The sequence below is a fragment of the Anas platyrhynchos genome, chromosome 5, assembly GCF_047663525.1.
Source record: "Anas platyrhynchos isolate ZD024472 breed Pekin duck chromosome 5, IASCAAS_PekinDuck_T2T, whole genome shotgun sequence".
NCBI lineage: Eukaryota > Metazoa > Chordata > Aves > Anseriformes > Anatidae > Anas > Anas platyrhynchos.
Window position 1 is genome coordinate 30,399,046 of NC_092591.1, and position 14,981 is coordinate 30,414,026.

Here is a 14,981-nt window from a genome sequence, read left to right on the forward strand (position 1 = left end):
TCCTCCAGGGCCCCTTTTTAGTCCTCCAGGGCCCCTTTTTAGTCCTCCAGGGCCCCTTTTTAGTCCTCCAGGGCCCCTTTTTAGTCCTCCAGGGCCCCTTTTTAGTCCTCCAGGGCCCCTTTTTAGTCCTCCAGGGCCCCTTTTTAGTCCTCCAGGGCCCCTTTTTAGTCCTCCAGGGCCCCTTTTTAGTCCTCCAGGGCCCCTTTTTAGTCCTCCAGGGCCCCTTTTTAGTCCTCCAGGGCCCCTTTTTAGTCCTCCAGGGCCCCTTTTTAGTCCTCCAGGGCCCCTTTTTAGTCCTCCAGGGCCCCTTTTTAGTCCTCCAGGGCCCCTTTTTAGTCCTCCAGGGCCCCTTTTTAGTCCTCCAGGGCCCCTTTTTAGTCCTCCAGGGCCCCTTTTTAGTCCTCCAGGGCCCCTTTTTAGTCCTCCAGGGCCCCTTTTTAGTCCTCCAGGGCCCCTTTTTAGTCCTCCAGGGCCCCTTTTTAGTCCTCCAGGGCCCCTTTTTAGTCCTCCAGGGCCCCTTTTTAGTCCTCCAGGGCCCCTTTTTAGTCCTCCAGGGCCCCTTTTTAGTCCTCCAGGGCCCCTTTTTAGTCCTCCAGGGCCCCTTTTTAGTCCTCCAGGGCCCCTTTTTAGTCCTCCAGGGCCCCTTTTTAGTCCTCCAGGGCCCCTTTTTAGTCCTCCAGGGCCCCTTTTTAGTCCTCCAGGGCCCCTTTTTAGTCCTCCAGGGCCCCTTTTTAGTCCTCCAGGGCCCCTTTTTAGTCCTCCAGGGCCCCTTTTTAGTCCTCCAGGGCCCCTTTTTAGTCCTCCAGGGCCCCTTTTTAGTCCTCCAGGGCCCCTTTTTAGTCCTCCAGGGCCCCTTTTTAGTCCTCCAGGGCCCCTTTTTAGTCCTCCAGGGCCCCTTTTTAGTCCTCCAGGGCCCCTTTTTAGTCCTCCAGGGCCCCTTTTTAGTCCTCCAGGGCCCCTTTTTAGTCCTCCAGGGCCCCTTTTTAGTCCTCCAGGGCCCCTTTTTAGTCCTCCAGGGCCCCTTTTTAGTCCTCCAGGGCCCCTTTTTAGTCCTCCAGGGCCCCTTTTTAGTCCTCCAGGGCCCCTTTTTAGTCCTCCAGGGCCCCTTTTTAGTCCTCCAGGGCCCCTTTTTAGTCCTCCAGGGCCCCTTTTTAGTCCTCCAGGGCCCCTTTTTAGTCCTCCAGGGCCCCTTTTTAGTCCTCCAGGGCCCCTTTTTAGTCCTCCAGGGCCCCTTTTTAGTCCTCCAGGGCCCCTTTTTAGTCCTCCAGGGCCCCTTTTTAGTCCTCCAGGGCCCCTTTTTAGTCCTCCAGGGCCCCTTTTTAGTCCTCCAGGGCCCCTTTTTAGTCCTCCAGGGCCCCTTTTTAGTCCTCCAGGGCCCCTTTTTAGTCCTCCAGGGCCCCTTTTTAGTCCTCCAGGGCCCCTTTTTAGTCCTCCAGGGCCCCTTTTTAGTCCTCCAGGGCCCCTTTTTAGTCCTCCAGGGCCCCTTTTTAGTCCTCCAGGGCCCCTTTTTAGTCCTCCAGGGCCCCTTTTTAGTCCTCCAGGGCCCCTTTTTAGTCCTCCAGGGCCCCTTTTTAGTCCTCCAGGGCCCCTTTTTAGTCCTCCAGGGCCCCTTTTTAGTCCTCCAGGGCCCCTTTTTAGTCCTCCAGGGCCCCTTTTTAGTCCTCCAGGGCCCCTTTTTAGTCCTCCAGGGCCCCTTTTTAGTCCTCCAGGGCCCCTTTTTAGTCCTCCAGGGCCCCTTTTTAGTCCTCCAGGGCCCCTTTTTAGTCCTCCAGGGCCCCTTTTTAGTCCTCCAGGGCCCCTTTTTAGTCCTCCAGGGCCCCTTTTTAGTCCTCCAGGGCCCCTTTTTAGTCCTCCAGGGCCCCTTTTTAGTCCTCCAGGGCCCCTTTTTAGTCCTCCAGGGCCCCTTTTTAGTCCTCCAGGGCCCCTTTTTAGTCCTCCAGGGCCCCTTTTTAGTCCTCCAGGGCCCCTTTTTAGTCCTCCAGGGCCCCTTTTTAGTCCTCCAGGGCCCCTTTTTAGTCCTCCAGGGCCCCTTTTTAGTCCTCCAGGGCCCCTTTTTAGTCCTCCAGGGCCCCTTTTTAGTCCTCCAGGGCCCCTTTTTAGTCCTCCAGGGCCCCTTTTTAGTCCTCCAGGGCCCCTTTTTAGTCCTCCAGGGCCCCTTTTTAGTCCTCCAGGGCCCCTTTTTAGTCCTCCAGGGCCCCTTTTTAGTCCTCCAGGGCCCCTTTTTAGTCCTCCAGGGCCCCTTTTTAGTCCTCCAGGGCCCCTTTTTAGTCCTCCAGGGCCCCTTTTTAGTCCTCCAGGGCCCCTTTTTAGTCCTCCAGGGCCCCTTTTTAGTCCTCCAGGGCCCCTTTTTAGTCCTCCAGGGCCCCTTTTTAGTCCTCCAGGGCCCCTTTTTAGTCCTCCAGGGCCCCTTTTTAGTCCTCCAGGGCCCCTTTTTAGTCCTCCAGGGCCCCTTTTTAGTCCTCCAGGGCCCCTTTTTAGTCCTCCAGGGCCCCTTTTTAGTCCTCCAGGGCCCCTTTTTAGTCCTCCAGGGCCCCTTTTTAGTCCTCCAGGGCCCCTTTTTAGTCCTCCAGGGCCCCTTTTTAGTCCTCCAGGGCCCCTTTTTAGTCCTCCAGGGCCCCTTTTTAGTCCTCCAGGGCCCCTTTTTAGTCCTCCAGGGCCCCTTTTTAGTCCTCCAGGGCCCCTTTTTAGTCCTCCAGGGCCCCTTTTTAGTCCTCCAGGGCCCCTTTTTAGTCCTCCAGGGCCCCTTTTTAGTCCTCCAGGGCCCCTTTTTAGTCCTCCAGGGCCCCTTTTTAGTCCTCCAGGGCCCCTTTTTAGTCCTCCAGGGCCCCTTTTTAGTCCTCCAGGGCCCCTTTTTAGTCCTCCAGGGCCCCTTTTTAGTCCTCCAGGGCCCCTTTTTAGTCCTCCAGGGCCCCTTTTTAGTCCTCCAGGGCCCCTTTTTAGTCCTCCAGGGCCCCTTTTTAGTCCTCCAGGGCCCCTTTTTAGTCCTCCAGGGCCCCTTTTTAGTCCTCCAGGGCCCCTTTTTAGTCCTCCAGGGCCCCTTTTTAGTCCTCCAGGGCCCCTTTTTAGTCCTCCAGGGCCCCTTTTTAGTCCTCCAGGGCCCCTTTTTAGTCCTCCAGGGCCCCTTTTTAGTCCTCCAGGGCCCCTTTTTAGTCCTCCAGGGCCCCTTTTTAGTCCTCCAGGGCCCCTTTTTAGTCCTCCAGGGCCCCTTTTTAGTCCTCCAGGGCCCCTTTTTAGTCCTCCAGGGCCCCTTTTTAGTCCTCCAGGGCCCCTTTTTAGTCCTCCAGGGCCCCTTTTTAGTCCTCCAGGGCCCCTTTTTAGTCCTCCAGGGCCCCTTTTTAGTCCTCCAGGGCCCCTTTTTAGTCCTCCAGGGCCCCTTTTTAGTCCTCCAGGGCCCCTTTTTAGTCCTCCAGGGCCCCTTTTTAGTCCTCCAGGGCCCCTTTTTAGTCCTCCAGGGCCCCTTTTTAGTCCTCCAGGGCCCCTTTTTAGTCCTCCAGGGCCCCTTTTTAGTCCTCCAGGGCCCCTTTTTAGTCCTCCAGGGCCCCTTTTTAGTCCTCCAGGGCCCCTTTTTAGTCCTCCAGGGCCCCTTTTTAGTCCTCCAGGGCCCCTTTTTAGTCCTCCAGGGCCCCTTTTTAGTCCTCCAGGGCCCCTTTTTAGTCCTCCAGGGCCCCTTTTTAGTCCTCCAGGGCCCCTTTTTAGTCCTCCAGGGCCCCTTTTTAGTCCTCCAGGGCCCCTTTTTAGTCCTCCAGGGCCCCTTTTTAGTCCTCCAGGGCCCCTTTTTAGTCCTCCAGGGCCCCTTTTTAGTCCTCCAGGGCCCCTTTTTAGTCCTCCAGGGCCCCTTTTTAGTCCTCCAGGGCCCCTTTTTAGTCCTCCAGGGCCCCTTTTTAGTCCTCCAGGGCCCCTTTTTAGTCCTCCAGGGCCCCTTTTTAGTCCTCCAGGGCCCCTTTTTAGTCCTCCAGGGCCCCTTTTTAGTCCTCCAGGGCCCCTTTTTAGTCCTCCAGGGCCCCTTTTTAGTCCTCCAGGGCCCCTTTTTAGTCCTCCAGGGCCCCTTTTTAGTCCTCCAGGGCCCCTTTTTAGTCCTCCAGGGCCCCTTTTTAGTCCTCCAGGGCCCCTTTTTAGTCCTCCAGGGCCCCTTTTTAGTCCTCCAGGGCCCCTTTTTAGTCCTCCAGGGCCCCTTTTTAGTCCTCCAGGGCCCCTTTTTAGTCCTCCAGGGCCCCTTTTTAGTCCTCCAGGGCCCCTTTTTAGTCCTCCAGGGCCCCTTTTTAGTCCTCCAGGGCCCCTTTTTAGTCCTCCAGGGCCCCTTTTTAGTCCTCCAGGGCCCCTTTTTAGTCCTCCAGGGCCCCTTTTTAGTCCTCCAGGGCCCCTTTTTAGTCCTCCAGGGCCCCTTTTTAGTCCTCCAGGGCCCCTTTTTAGTCCTCCAGGGCCCCTTTTTAGTCCTCCAGGGCCCCTTTTTAGTCCTCCAGGGCCCCTTTTTAGTCCTCCAGGGCCCCTTTTTAGTCCTCCAGGGCCCCTTTTTAGTCCTCCAGGGCCCCTTTTTAGTCCTCCAGGGCCCCTTTTTAGTCCTCCAGGGCCCCTTTTTAGTCCTCCAGGGCCCCTTTTTAGTCCTCCAGGGCCCCTTTTTAGTCCTCCAGGGCCCCTTTTTAGTCCTCCAGGGCCCCTTTTTAGTCCTCCAGGGCCCCTTTTTAGTCCTCCAGGGCCCCTTTTTAGTCCTCCAGGGCCCCTTTTTAGTCCTCCAGGGCCCCTTTTTAGTCCTCCAGGGCCCCTTTTTAGTCCTCCAGGGCCCCTTTTTAGTCCTCCAGGGCCCCTTTTTAGTCCTCCAGGGCCCCTTTTTAGTCCTCCAGGGCCCCTTTTTAGTCCTCCAGGGCCCCTTTTTAGTCCTCCAGGGCCCCTTTTTAGTCCTCCAGGGCCCCTTTTTAGTCCTCCAGGGCCCCTTTTTAGTCCTCCAGGGCCCCTTTTTAGTCCTCCAGGGCCCCTTTTTAGTCCTCCAGGGCCCCTTTTTAGTCCTCCAGGGCCCCTTTTTAGTCCTCCAGGGCCCCTTTTTAGTCCTCCAGGGCCCCTTTTTAGTCCTCCAGGGCCCCTTTTTAGTCCTCCAGGGCCCCTTTTTAGTCCTCCAGGGCCCCTTTTTAGTCCTCCAGGGCCCCTTTTTAGTCCTCCAGGGCCCCTTTTTAGTCCTCCAGGGCCCCTTTTTAGTCCTCCAGGGCCCCTTTTTAGTCCTCCAGGGCCCCTTTTTAGTCCTCCAGGGCCCCTTTTTAGTCCTCCAGGGCCCCTTTTTAGTCCTCCAGGGCCCCTTTTTAGTCCTCCAGGGCCCCTTTTTAGTCCTCCAGGGCCCCTTTTTAGTCCTCCAGGGCCCCTTTTTAGTCCTCCAGGGCCCCTTTTTAGTCCTCCAGGGCCCCTTTTTAGTCCTCCAGGGCCCCTTTTTAGTCCTCCAGGGCCCCTTTTTAGTCCTCCAGGGCCCCTTTTTAGTCCTCCAGGGCCCCTTTTTAGTCCTCCAGGGCCCCTTTTTAGTCCTCCAGGGCCCCTTTTTAGTCCTCCAGGGCCCCTTTTTAGTCCTCCAGGGCCCCTTTTTAGTCCTCCAGGGCCCCTTTTTAGTCCTCCAGGGCCCCTTTTTAGTCCTCCAGGGCCCCTTTTTAGTCCTCCAGGGCCCCTTTTTAGTCCTCCAGGGCCCCTTTTTAGTCCTCCAGGGCCCCTTTTTAGTCCTCCAGGGCCCCTTTTTAGTCCTCCAGGGCCCCTTTTTAGTCCTCCAGGGCCCCTTTTTAGTCCTCCAGGGCCCCTTTTTAGTCCTCCAGGGCCCCTTTTTAGTCCTCCAGGGCCCCTTTTTAGTCCTCCAGGGCCCCTTTTTAGTCCTCCAGGGCCCCTTTTTAGTCCTCCAGGGCCCCTTTTTAGTCCTCCAGGGCCCCTTTTTAGTCCTCCAGGGCCCCTTTTTAGTCCTCCAGGGCCCCTTTTTAGTCCTCCAGGGCCCCTTTTTAGTCCTCCAGGGCCCCTTTTTAGTCCTCCAGGGCCCCTTTTTAGTCCTCCAGGGCCCCTTTTTAGTCCTCCAGGGCCCCTTTTTAGTCCTCCAGGGCCCCTTTTTAGTCCTCCAGGGCCCCTTTTTAGTCCTCCAGGGCCCCTTTTTAGTCCTCCAGGGCCCCTTTTTAGTCCTCCAGGGCCCCTTTTTAGTCCTCCAGGGCCCCTTTTTAGTCCTCCAGGGCCCCTTTTTAGTCCTCCAGGGCCCCTTTTTAGTCCTCCAGGGCCCCTTTTTAGTCCTCCAGGGCCCCTTTTTAGTCCTCCAGGGCCCCTTTTTAGTCCTCCAGGGCCCCTTTTTAGTCCTCCAGGGCCCCTTTTTAGTCCTCCAGGGCCCCTTTTTAGTCCTCCAGGGCCCCTTTTTAGTCCTCCAGGGCCCCTTTTTAGTCCTCCAGGGCCCCTTTTTAGTCCTCCAGGGCCCCTTTTTAGTCCTCCAGGGCCCCTTTTTAGTCCTCCAGGGCCCCTTTTTAGTCCTCCAGGGCCCCTTTTTAGTCCTCCAGGGCCCCTTTTTAGTCCTCCAGGGCCCCTTTTTAGTCCTCCAGGGCCCCTTTTTAGTCCTCCAGGGCCCCTTTTTAGTCCTCCAGGGCCCCTTTTTAGTCCTCCAGGGCCCCTTTTTAGTCCTCCAGGGCCCCTTTTTAGTCCTCCAGGGCCCCTTTTTAGTCCTCCAGGGCCCCTTTTTAGTCCTCCAGGGCCCCTTTTTAGTCCTCCAGGGCCCCTTTTTAGTCCTCCAGGGCCCCTTTTTAGTCCTCCAGGGCCCCTTTTTAGTCCTCCAGGGCCCCTTTTTAGTCCTCCAGGGCCCCTTTTTAGTCCTCCAGGGCCCCTTTTTAGTCCTCCAGGGCCCCTTTTTAGTCCTCCAGGGCCCCTTTTTAGTCCTCCAGGGCCCCTTTTTAGTCCTCCAGGGCCCCTTTTTAGTCCTCCAGGGCCCCTTTTTAGTCCTCCAGGGCCCCTTTTTAGTCCTCCAGGGCCCCTTTTTAGTCCTCCAGGGCCCCTTTTTAGTCCTCCAGGGCCCCTTTTTAGTCCTCCAGGGCCCCTTTTTAGTCCTCCAGGGCCCCTTTTTAGTCCTCCAGGGCCCCTTTTTAGTCCTCCAGGGCCCCTTTTTAGTCCTCCAGGGCCCCTTTTTAGTCCTCCAGGGCCCCTTTTTAGTCCTCCAGGGCCCCTTTTTAGTCCTCCAGGGCCCCTTTTTAGTCCTCCAGGGCCCCTTTTTAGTCCTCCAGGGCCCCTTTTTAGTCCTCCAGGGCCCCTTTTTAGTCCTCCAGGGCCCCTTTTTAGTCCTCCAGGGCCCCTTTTTAGTCCTCCAGGGCCCCTTTTTAGTCCTCCAGGGCCCCTTTTTAGTCCTCCAGGGCCCCTTTTTAGTCCTCCAGGGCCCCTTTTTAGTCCTCCAGGGCCCCTTTTTAGTCCTCCAGGGCCCCTTTTTAGTCCTCCAGGGCCCCTTTTTAGTCCTCCAGGGCCCCTTTTTAGTCCTCCAGGGCCCCTTTTTAGTCCTCCAGGGCCCCTTTTTAGTCCTCCAGGGCCCCTTTTTAGTCCTCCAGGGCCCCTTTTTAGTCCTCCAGGGCCCCTTTTTAGTCCTCCAGGGCCCCTTTTTAGTCCTCCAGGGCCCCTTTTTAGTCCTCCAGGGCCCCTTTTTAGTCCTCCAGGGCCCCTTTTTAGTCCTCCAGGGCCCCTTTTTAGTCCTCCAGGGCCCCTTTTTAGTCCTCCAGGGCCCCTTTTTAGTCCTCCAGGGCCCCTTTTTAGTCCTCCAGGGCCCCTTTTTAGTCCTCCAGGGCCCCTTTTTAGTCCTCCAGGGCCCCTTTTTAGTCCTCCAGGGCCCCTTTTTAGTCCTCCAGGGCCCCTTTTTAGTCCTCCAGGGCCCCTTTTTAGTCCTCCAGGGCCCCTTTTTAGTCCTCCAGGGCCCCTTTTTAGTCCTCCAGGGCCCCTTTTTAGTCCTCCAGGGCCCCTTTTTAGTCCTCCAGGGCCCCTTTTTAGTCCTCCAGGGCCCCTTTTTAGTCCTCCAGGGCCCCTTTTTAGTCCTCCAGGGCCCCTTTTTAGTCCTCCAGGGCCCCTTTTTAGTCCTCCAGGGCCCCTTTTTAGTCCTCCAGGGCCCCTTTTTAGTCCTCCAGGGCCCCTTTTTAGTCCTCCAGGGCCCCTTTTTAGTCCTCCAGGGCCCCTTTTTAGTCCTCCAGGGCCCCTTTTTAGTCCTCCAGGGCCCCTTTTTAGTCCTCCAGGGCCCCTTTTTAGTCCTCCAGGGCCCCTTTTTAGTCCTCCAGGGCCCCTTTTTAGTCCTCCAGGGCCCCTTTTTAGTCCTCCAGGGCCCCTTTTTAGTCCTCCAGGGCCCCTTTTTAGTCCTCCAGGGCCCCTTTTTAGTCCTCCAGGGCCCCTTTTTAGTCCTCCAGGGCCCCTTTTTAGTCCTCCAGGGCCCCTTTTTAGTCCTCCAGGGCCCCTTTTTAGTCCTCCAGGGCCCCTTTTTAGTCCTCCAGGGCCCCTTTTTAGTCCTCCAGACTGACCTGCAGTTTCCCCGATCCATCAGAAAGTTTTCCTCAACTCATTGTAGGAACCGTTTGGACTGCTCGTGCTTGTTCGAATTGCTTACCCAGCAGATGTCTGGGTCATTGAAGTTCCCCATGTGGACCAGTGCTCGTGATTGTGAGGCTACTAGCAGCTGCTCGTAGAAGGCGTCCTTGACTTCCTCCTCCTGATCTGGAGAGCTTTAGTAGACCCCCACCACCATGTCTCCCATACCAGCCCACCCCTTAATTCTTACCCACAAGCTCTCCACCTGTCCATCACCCTCCCCCAGCTGGAGCTGGCTACACTCTAATTGCTCCCTCACATAAGGGCTACCCCACCCCCTTGCTTTCCCAGCCTGTCTCTCCTAAAGAGGACGTAGCCCTCCATGATTGTGCTCCAGTCATGCGAGCTGTCCCACCACGTCTCAGTGATTGCAACGAGATCGTGGCCCCGCATCCGAACACAGACCTTGAGCTCATCCTGTTTATTTCCCACGCTCTGTGCACTGGTGCACAAGCACTATGGGGAAGCAGCAGGTATAGGTACCCCGGGAGGATGCAAGAAGAAGATACTGGACGGGGGATTGGGAACGCTACCTTCTCTGAGGAGCCCTCAGACAATCCTATGGGAGAGCTCAGAAGTTTTTCCCTGTCTTCAACAGTGACAGTGGTGTGAAATGTGTTCATCTGATCCGTGGCAGTATGGAACAATGCTAGGGCTGCACGGTATGATGAATGTGACCTTCTGTCCTACAGACCCTTCTATAAGCACAAGTCTAAGAAAAACAGAGCGGTTAAGAGTGGTTAATGTACATGTATGTAGTTCTTGTACCTTGCAAAGGAATATTTTAGCAATTCGTGTCAATAGAGAGCTTGAAGGGAAATGTATTTGTAGGCTTTTACTTGAAGTCTCTGATATCTGGGGGGGTTCAGAATAGCTGCTAACTATTATGACTATTGCATGGGACACTATGCAAGTCTCTGGTATCCAGCCAGGAGATTAAGGAGACGGGGAAAGCTGAAGAACAACTAAAAGACAAAGCTTGCAGGGGATGCTGCACAAGTCTCTGACATACAGCCAAGCTGGACAAAGGAGAAGGATCAGAGGGAGGAAGACTATGAGCCTTCTGCATGAGAGACCCCCAGAGGGACCACCGTTGACTGTTACGCATGCTCCAGTAGGAGGGTTTGGATTCGGGAAACTAATTATAATAACCCTGTTTTTTTGTTTTGTTGTTTTTGTTTTTTTTTTTTTTTTAGAAGCAGTAATGAATATGTGTTAGCCTAGGAGCATAAAAATCCGCTGCTTGATGTAACTGGTGTGCGTCTTGGTGGAGCAGAGATTCCCGGCACACCCAGCGCTGTTTGCTTACCTCTATTCCTTTAATAAATTGTAAACTTTGATTATAGTCCTATTTTGAAGACTGAGCCATTTATAGGAGTAGTGAGGACTTCGCCCAGCCCTTCTCTGTCACCTTTAGCTCCCCTCCCTTCCCCCATCAAACCTAGTTTAAAGCCCTGGTAATCAGCCCAGAGAGCTTGCTCCCCAGCACACTTGTGCCCCGCTTGCCCAGTCCTGGTCCCCAGGACTTTTTCTTCAAAGCTACAGAAAGGCTTGAAGGCTCTGTGGAATCATGTTCCTGGCGCAAAAATCTAGGGGGGACACCCAGAGCAGGTTGCCCAGGATCGTTTCCTGGTGTTTTCTGGAGGCTCCGAGGAGGAGCCTGCACAACCTCTCTGGACAACAGATTCCTTGCAAATATTCAAAGCCAAATCTGGCATTCTCAAGTATAAGGCAGGGAAACAGAAAGTCTTGACATCAAGTGAAGTTATGGAGTCCTCTATCACAAAACCAGTAGATCAATATTGTGCCAGAGCTACTTCCACATGACGAACTCCTTCAGGGCATTCCTCACGTCCCTGTTCCTGAGGCTGTAGATCAGAGGGTTCAGCATGGGCACCACCAGAGAGTAAAACACAGAAAAGATCTTGTCAGTGTTCAGGACATTGCTGGAGCTTGGTCGGAAGTTCAGGGCGAGGATAGACCCATGGAAGATGGTGACTCCGGCCAGGTGAGAGGTGCAGGTGGAAAAGGCTTTGTGCTGGCCCTTAGGGGAGCTGATCTTTGAGATGGCAGAGAGGATGAAGGCATAGGAGACCAGGACGGCCAGGATGGTCACCATCTCAACCAGTCCTCCAAGACCAAATATCAAGCACCTGTTGATGTGGGTGTCAGAGCAGGACAGTGCTAGAACAGGCATGATACCACAGTAGAAATGATTGACCTCAGCCGGCTGGCAGAAAGACAATCTGAAGGTGAAGTCTGTGTGCACCAGAGAGTGCAGCAGCCCAAGGATGTACGAGCCGGCCACCAGCAGGATGCAGACCCGTCGAGACATGATGGCCATGTAAAGCAGAGGGTTGCAGATGGCCACGTAGCGGTCGTATGCCATGGCAGCCAGCAGGAAGCACTCGGTGGTCCCAAAACCTATGAAAAAAAACATCTGGGCAGCACAGCCAGCCAGGGAGATGGTTTTTCTCTCCGTCAGAAAGTTCACTAAGGTTCTTGGTGCCACCACTGTTGAGTAGCAAGCATCCAGGAGAGACAAACTGCTGAGGAAAAAGTACATGGGCGTCTGAAGTTGGCCACTGCTCCTGATCAGCACAACCATCCCCAGGTTCCCTGCCAACGTGGTGGCATAAATGAGGAGGAACAGCACGAAGAGAGGTGCCTGCAGCCTGGGGTTGTCCGTGAGTCCCACAAGAGTCAGCTCTGTAACTTGTCCGGTTTGATTCTCCTCGGCCATTTCCACCAGAAGCACTGTGAGTTATGTCCACAAAGCTACAATGAAAATTATAAATTAAAGGGCAGACTCAGCGCCTAAAAAGACCTACACTGGCTATTGCTCCTATTATAAAAGATTTGATTTTCAACCAACGTGCATCAAAAAGCAACTTGACAAAACAATGGAAATTTATTTCAGTATCAGTTACTCTGCCAAGTGTTCAATTTTTTTATTCATTCATTTGCATATATATATATATATATATCATCTATTGTATGCTCATATGTAATATGATCGGTGTGATAATACGGATCACACTTCAGTGCAACAAGGGAAGGGAAGGGAAAAGTGGGGGCATTTCCTGACATCAGCAGCCTGGAGATCTGCATGCAAGGTGAGGCTGCTTTTGATAGTGAATCATGGCACAGAAAGGGGGAAAACACAGCTGAAAAGGTGACCCAGGCATCTGCAGTGGCTGGACATCACCAGTGAACGTGAGAGTAAGTGCAGCAGATTCACTGCTTCTTTTTAATGCCTCCAACTTTCAGAATGCCTTTTTGGTGGAGTGTTCTTAAAGATTCTTTTGCTTGCATTGTTGCACAGAGGAAAGATGAAAATCATCCTCAGTCTTCCATAACTATTCAATTTTTTATTATTTTGGGGTTAAGCTATTCTGGAGTATAAGGAAGTGGAGCTGTGCCATCATTTGAGAGAAAATAAATTCTTAAAAAAAAAGGTGGCACAACAAATCTTCACATTTATAACTTCCTTCTCTATGCTTTTTGATTTTAAAATTCATACTCAGGAGTTTTAAATACAAGAAAATGTCTGTTTAAATTCATGCTTACATTAAATGTATTAAATATACCAATGCTTCCTGACTCTTTTTCTCAGAAATCAATGTGAAACACAGAACAACACTCCAGGAGCATACATAAACATATATTTAAAGCAAAATGAGAAAAGAATCAGTTTTAAAGAAAACTTGGGGGGTAAGCCTACCCACATCAGCTTCGTATAGTCTAGGATTATGGAAATCACCATGCTGCTTATAGAGTTTCTGTCCCTGCAACCAGATGTTGCAGTACAGCTTTCCCATACTGATGCGGGTAAATCAGTGTAAAATGGGCATTAGTGAGCCTGTCTGGGACTTGAGGTGGAAAAATCAAATAAACTCTGTGCCCAGGTGCGAGAAGTGCATGGGATTTAGCTGCATGCCAGACAATGTACCCAGTTCCTGACAGAGGAACAGGGGTCAAAATGCTGCAGGAAATCCTACAGAAAGCCCAGATTACTCAGGGTGAAACTCCCCAGCACTGCAGAGAAAGACGTGGTATAACTGTTAATTCACCTGGTAGCTGGCATCACAGCCTTCCAAAAACTCAGGTGCCCTGTGCTCCCCTTTTGCCACTATAGCTCTTACAAGAGAATCCCTCTTCTTGTTTTCTCTAATATAGATATGGCTGAGAACAACCAAACCCATCTCTACAGACCCAATTCTGAGCAAGGCAGTTGTTCTCTTTCCCCTTCTTCCTGCAGGGGATGCACACACCGTGGGCGTCCTCTGCTCCTCGCCAGTGGGGACCTCACCTCTGCAGTGGGCAGCACTGGTACACAGCAGGTAGCAAGGATGTATCTTTGTTCTGAGCAACCCACCCGATTTAATTGCTTTTTAATGCTCCTGTCACCAATCCTACCCTGCTGGGACTTCTAAGGTGCTTTGGTTGAGAAGTGGTTTTGAAGATTTCCTTTGGGAGTGGTGCAATTATTTTTATATTCCTGTTTCCATATCTACCATGTTTTCCATGTATATTTTTCATAAATGTTTATTTCATATACATATTTTTTCTATATACATCTTTGTTTTACATATATACATATTTATATTCCCATTTCAATATATATTTCCTGCAGAGTTCATATATTTATGTACACACATGCTTATATAGATATATATATATGCCAGGGAACAATGAAAAAGAAAACACATACTTTACAGTGATGCAATGAATGAACAAACAAACCAGGATCAGTGAGTTCTGGTCAGCGCAAACCAATGCAAAGCTAACTATACTCCTTTTATTAAAGCAAAACCACAGTGAAATGAGAAGAGAAATTCCTTTCCCCTGTTATGCCAAAATTTACCACAGTATGTGCAAGGCTGAGGCCAAAACTCATCTCCCTCAGCAGGTTAAAATGCTCTTTTGGGGGAGATTCCTTTTTTTTTTTTTTTTTTTTTTCCTTTCCTGCAAGGAGTTAGAAGAGACAGTGTCGTGGTTCCGCTCGAGTGGGCAGCCGAGCTCCACCACAGCCGCTCTCTCACTCCCCCTCCTCAAAGAGGAATGGGGAGAAAATATGTGAAAGGGGCTCAAGGATTGAGATAAGGACGAGAAAATCACGCAATAATTATTGTAACGGGCAAACCAGACTCAGCATAAGAAGACAGATAGTAAGATTTATTGCTCATTACTAACAAGCTAGAGAAGTGAGAAACAAAGGAAAGAAACCAAAAGCACCTCCCCCCCCATCCACCCTCTTCCACCTCCTCCCCCCGAGCGGCGCAGGGGAACGGGGGAATGGGGGTTATGGTCAGTCTACAGCACTTCTTCTCTGCCGCTCCTTCTTGGTCACTCTCGTCCCCTGTGCTGTGGGGTCCCACCCACGGGATGCAGTCCTTGACGAACTGATCTGGCGTGGGCTTCCCACAGGCAGCAGCTCTTCCAGAACTGCTCCAGATATGGGTCCGTACCACGGGGTCCATCCCTCAGGAGAAAACTGCTCCAACCTGGCTCCCCTACGGGCAGCAGATCCTGCCAGATCACCTGCTCCTGCGTGGTCTCCTCTCCACGGGCTACAGGTCCGGCCCGGAATCTGCTCCGGCAGGGGTCTTCCACAGGCGGCAGCCTCCGTTGGTGCAGGGCCACCTGCTCCACCGTGGTCTCTTCCACGGGCTGCAGCGTGGAACCCTGCTCCACCGTGGTACTCCATGGGCTGCAGGGGGACATCCTGCTTCACCATGGTCCTCACCACAGGCCGCAGGGGACTTCTGCTCCGGCGCCTGGAGCACCTCTCCCCCTCCTTCTACACTGACCTTGGCAGCTGCAAGGCTGTTTCCCACTCCTCTCACAACCCCAGCTGCTGTGTGGCACAGCGTTTTTTCCCTGTCTTAAATATGCTCTCACAGAGGCGCAAAACAACATCGCTTATTGGCTCAGATTTGGAAAACAATGGGGCCCTTCCCAAACATGGGGCAGCTTCTAGATCTTTCTCACAGAAACCACCCCTATGGCCCCCTGCTACCAAAACCTTGCCACGTAAACCCACTACAGACAGGAATAGGCAGTATTTGTTTGGCAGGTGTTGGAGCAGAGGAGGGCTAAAAGAGGAAGTCACTGCAGTGGAATTATTGGAAAATATATCTTTGTGTTGCTGAAATCTGTCTGGAGTGGCACCAAAAATTACACCTGAGAAAGTTAAATAATAACCAGGAGTTTGAGGAGGTATTGACTGAGTGGAAAATTTACTATAGCAAGAACATCGTTTTCATTTTAAGGTCATTTATTTAATTATATATTTTTTATCCAAAGTTATTTTTTTCTTAAAAATACGACAGAGAAATCTTCAGCATATTGGTATCAGTCCCCATTCTGTAACATCTTGATTTGTTGTACTGAAAGCCCATTTTTTAATAGGCTGGAAAACACAGCCTTGTTGA

At 52.5% G+C, this 14,981-nt stretch overlaps 1 protein-coding gene across 1 annotated transcript; it reads right to left on the reverse strand.

Moving 5' to 3' along the window:
* Positions 1 to 10,033: 10,033 nt before the first annotated feature.
* LOC119717080 (olfactory receptor 5T17-like) lies at positions 10,034 to 14,609 on the reverse strand. The gene is made up of 2 exons (XM_072038633.1): positions 14,089 to 14,609; positions 10,034 to 11,322 (listed from the first exon to the last, which is right to left on the reverse strand). Exon 2 carries the CDS (start codon positions 11,285 to 11,287, stop codon positions 10,358 to 10,360), a length of 930 nt encoding a protein of 309 aa, XP_071894734.1. The 5' UTR covers positions 11,288 to 11,322; positions 14,089 to 14,609; the 3' UTR covers positions 10,034 to 10,357.
* Positions 14,610 to 14,981: the final 372 nt, after the last annotated feature.